Source organism: Protobothrops mucrosquamatus, unplaced genomic scaffold (assembly GCF_001527695.2).
Source record: "Protobothrops mucrosquamatus isolate PMUCROS unplaced genomic scaffold, P.Mucros_1.0 scaffold984, whole genome shotgun sequence".
Lineage (NCBI taxonomy): Eukaryota > Metazoa > Chordata > Lepidosauria > Squamata > Viperidae > Protobothrops > Protobothrops mucrosquamatus.
The window spans coordinates 712,017-716,714 of record NW_015387224.1 but is presented as its reverse complement, the minus strand read 5'-3'; the positions used below and the strand labels follow the sequence as shown (position 1 = coordinate 716,714).

At 35.5% G+C, this 4,698-nt stretch overlaps 1 protein-coding gene across 1 annotated transcript in view; it reads left to right on the top strand.

Moving 5' to 3' along the window:
- The window catches only part of PCGF6 (polycomb group ring finger 6), a 22,898-nt gene that overhangs the window by 7,326 nt on the left and 10,874 nt on the right, over positions 1 to 4,698 (top strand). The window contains exons 7-8 of the mRNA XM_015819781.1: positions 1,666 to 1,693; positions 4,553 to 4,651. Coding sequence (XP_015675267.1) covers positions 1,666 to 1,693; positions 4,553 to 4,651 — 127 coding nt within the window. The remainder of the gene's footprint in view (positions 1 to 1,665; positions 1,694 to 4,552; positions 4,652 to 4,698) is intronic.

Here is a 4,698-nt window from a genome sequence, read left to right as displayed (position 1 = left end):
TATATTACCACAATTTTAACTTACATTATTAGATTTTAGTACAGTGAAAATATCAAGGGATAGTGAAATAAATTAAGATCTGCAACTCTGCATAAACTTGCTCAGTTTTCAACATATGCTGATAGTGCTGTCTGAAGAATACAACTTTCTGATAGAAAGTAGCATTTTCACTATACTTTGATTTAGCTTTATGATTTGCTGAATAGTGCTACACTATGTAGATAATCGATAATTTGATGTTTGTCCAATGCATTAAGTTATAAATTATGCATATTGGTATACATACAGGTAATCCCTGATTTACAAACATTTTAACAACCAGGCGAAGTTATAATAGCCTCGGAAAGGTGCTGTATAGCCCATAAAGCATTTCTGGATATTGTAAAACATAACACTGCTGTCCCTTGTCACATTATCACGATCTAAGTGCTTGGCAACCCATTAACACTTATGATCAATTGCCAAACCTGCAGTCATATTCCATTTGCAGTTTTCTCTGGTGGCTTCCCCAGAAAATCTGTGGGGAAGCTGGTAGGAAAGACTGTAAACTACTGTTGCCTGTCAAGAGGTCTTCCTCTCTTCTCTGCGGCTGACTGAAAGAGGTGCTTGCCAAGGGGAGATGAACTCCTTTGGCAGAGTAGAGAAATGGAGCGCAGATCCTGAAAATCTGAGCTAGCCATTCCTGCAGCCTGTCAGAGCAGTTCCCTTCCACACATGGAGGAGCCGAACTCCTCCAATGGGGTGTAGAAATAGAGTCAGATCCCACAGATTTCAGATCCTGAAGATTAGTTTAAACAAAATAGTTTGTTCCAGTAATTAAAACTAATTGTTAGTTATATTCAATCAGGAAAATCAATATATCTTTGACTCAAAATTGGAAGCATGATAGAAAAAAAATATGACACTGGAGTATCAAGCTCATTTCCAAAGTAATTAAAACTAAATTGAGCTTGGCAGCAGGTTTCACAATATAACTAATTGACAAGCAGCCTTTGTGTCTTTAAGGTGCTTATGCCTTGTCCATCAATGTCTTAGTATAATGAAAAATACAAATGAATCATTTGTGAAGTGGTTCAGAATCTCAATAATTTGAAGGAAAGAAATTAAAAAATACTCTCTTCAATGTATCCACTAGGTGGCAATAATAACCAAGTAATGTTCACATCGATTCTTGCAGTATTTCATGACAAATATGCTTGCATGTATCATAATAGGTATTCAAATGCTGGTTTATTAAAAGTTTTATTTTAAAAATTATTTTATCATAATTCAATCTTCCTTAACCCTTTGTGACAGTACATGTTTACAGGGTTAGTTAAAAAGGTGAGGGAGGGCTCTTGGGGCACTAACCAGGCCCACGGCTGCATACTTCCATGAGCTCCCCATGCAAGATTGCAGACCCATATTTTAATTCCTTTGCAGAAGGCCAGTAGAGTGGGGGCCTCTCTCGCCTTCCTGTTCCACAGGGCTAGGGCAAGGGCAGAAAATGCTGCCTTCCTCTCTCTTCCTTTTGTCTCCTCAAAAACCAAAAATGAAAGGTTTTCTTTGGGAACCACAAAATAAGTGCTGGAGAGAGCATGGGTTTTGATTTATGCCTGTAAGTTGAGCATGCCAATGTATATATGTCCTATACACTCTGATTATGTTTATTTCTCTTTCTTTCAGAGCAAATGATCTCTCTGGGAATTTTAAGGTATCAATATTTCCAAACCGTTTTGCTGCATTAAAAGTATATGTGGCATTATGTTTGCAAACCTATTATTTATAGAACAAAATGGACATTTACAAATAAAATGAAATAACAGAGATCAAGCAAAAAAAGCAAAATTTCACTATACAGCACTAAGGAGGAACTCAAGAGAAACTAATTTGTAAATATGAGAAAGAGGAACTGAATTGGAAGTTTTTCTCTCCCAGAGGGAATATATTTGAGTTCCTCTTTAGTGCTGTATAGTGAAATTGAAGAGGAACTAATTTGTAAATGTGATAATCATATGAGAGGCAAAAATGCATTGGTCTAACTGGAAAAAAAAATAAAAATCTATATATAAAAGAATAATATTCTCATCTAAAACATAAGGGCTTGCTGAATTTTGCCACCACACTTCCTAAGTAATGAATTATTTTGGTATGTATTTTAGTTAAGTATTTGCTATGTTAAATTCAGTTTAAATTGGATTGTTTTTACTACCACTGACACAAAAAAATAGTGTGGGTAGAATTTTCTTTTCTTTGCTTGAAAATTGGAATATAGTAAATATATGAAGCAATGCTGATACATAGTTTTTCTCTCCCCGAGGGAATATATTTGAGTTCTTGACTTGGCTTGTTTACGATATTTCATTGAAACATGCCTTCTCTTTTGAGAACACTGATGCAAAGATGTTAATTCTGCCTTCTCCTTGATCCCCATTATTATAGCAAGTCTAACAATCTCCTTCACTCGGTTTCCTTTCAAAAATGTCTCAAAATTTCTGTGGAGGTTCTCAGTCATCTGACTGCAAAGAATATAAATCCTTCCATTCCCCACCAGTTTGTTAGAACTGAAGAAGTGAAATATCTTCAAGAAAAATCAAGAAAGTCCAGTTGCCTTTTTTTTAAAGCACCTTTGGGACACCTTGGAATTTTCCTTCTTACTATGTTGTACAGTTCTTGACAATTCCTGAACTTTAGCTTTTATCACTCCAGGGCCATCTGTTTTGATTCTTCCTTAGATATTAGCCAATTTTTATTTCACAAGATCTCCTTTTGACTTCTCAGCTTTTCAGTGAGCTTGCTTGTTTTATTCGTGCTCTTAAAACGTGTTCAGTTTGTCCCTCTCATTAGAATTGTTTGTGCCAATGCTTTCAGGATCTTGGTTTTCAGCATCTCCCATCCTTCTTGGGCTTCTTTATCCTTTAAGATTTTAAGCCATGGGACACTGATCATCTTTCAAATGAATTCATTAAAATCTGCTTTCTCAAAAGTGCAAGGTATGTGACTTAGTTCTTCTGCATTCCATAATTAACTTAAGTGCTGGCATGATATGATTGTTTTTCCCAATGTCATTAACATTTTCAGTCCAATTCCCCTTAGTCAGAATTATGTCCAAGACGGCTATCTTTTCATTGTTCTGACATACGAAATGGTCAACTGGAGAGATTGTTCATTTATTGGATCTCTCATTCCTGCCCAATTTCATTTTTCATCAGGTATCGGGTGGTTGAAATGTCCCAATATCTCCGCAATTTGCATTCTTGAGAGTTTAGTGGATGATTTAAAAAGACATTATCCACATCTTCTACATGAGAGAAGGGTTAAGCAAACGTGGTGGTATAGTTTTTTACATTTTTATTCATTTTAAATCTTATTCAGATGCTTCTTAACTCAGAGTAATTTTACTGTGCTTATTAAGCAGCACAAAATGCTTCCATATTCAGGAACATTGATTTCTTTATAAGTGTACAAACTATTTCACCTCTGTTTATGTAGGGATTTATTTTTGAAAGCTAATATCCTTCGAGTTCTACTTTCCACTAGCTATTCAAATCCCACCAACTTTCTGTGATATCGTACTTTCTTTTCAGAAAGGTTTCTTTCTGATAGTTGCCTATATTCTCCATTAATATGTGTACAAACACTGAAAGATACCGGTCTCTTCCGTCCTACCATGTATTGATGATTTCCAGATAATATTTATTGCATTATACATTTATACATTTGTTAACGACATGTGTAAGACCTACTACTTTTCTAGCTGAATCTCTACCTATATCTCTTGTCCTTCCTGACATGTTAGCAACTACTGTATATTCTTTCCTGCCTTTGTACAATGCAGCACATATCTGCCTAAAAGCTTATTATACTAGTGTATATGTCATGGTCCATAAATCCAAATCTTTCTTCCAGTTTACTGCTTTCCTTTATAGTTCCTCAAATCCCACAGAGAGGATAGATGAAAATACCTTTTCACATTTTCATTTATAGATTTGTATTTGCTTTTAATTATCTACCTTTTCTGGCTGCATCATTTATCCCCTTGGGTTCAGAAATTACGGCTAATGATCAGTTGATTTCATGAGCACTGGTCATCTTTCAACCCATCTTTTTCACAGGACTAGGCAGTATGCCTCTCATAATAACTTGTCTGGTGTACAACTCTGTTCCTGTCCTTTGCAGTAGTATGTCTTCTACCACCAGCATTTTTCCCTAAGTGAAGGGCTTTGATTATTTGTTGATCCTGTAGAGCTGAGTCCTTTATTGCAGAGAGGTTGGGGCAATATAAATATCTCAGGAAGCTGCAGATCACTTTCCATGTCTGGAGCCTCAAATCAGTTTCAATTGTTTGCTAAAAGGACAACATAGTACCTGAGCTATATATTACAATGCAGTCCACTTACCTAGACAGCAAATGATTGCCTTGTCAAAGTCTCAAGAATGAACAGTGAAACATTATTGATTTCATCTTCTGTGACTATTTTAAGGTTTTAAAGTAAACATGAGATTGACTATTTGCAAAAAATCCTATTTATTACAACCTAACTGTAAATTAACCTGTTCTTTGTTCTTGTAGCCACTGGAAAAGAAGTTTGTGCGTGTTTCAGGAGAGGCAACAATTGGACATGTGGAAAAATTCCTCAGAAGAAAGATGGATCTTGATCCTGGCTGTCAGGTACACTGTAATAATTCATATAATATAATTTTTACCTTTTTTTGCTT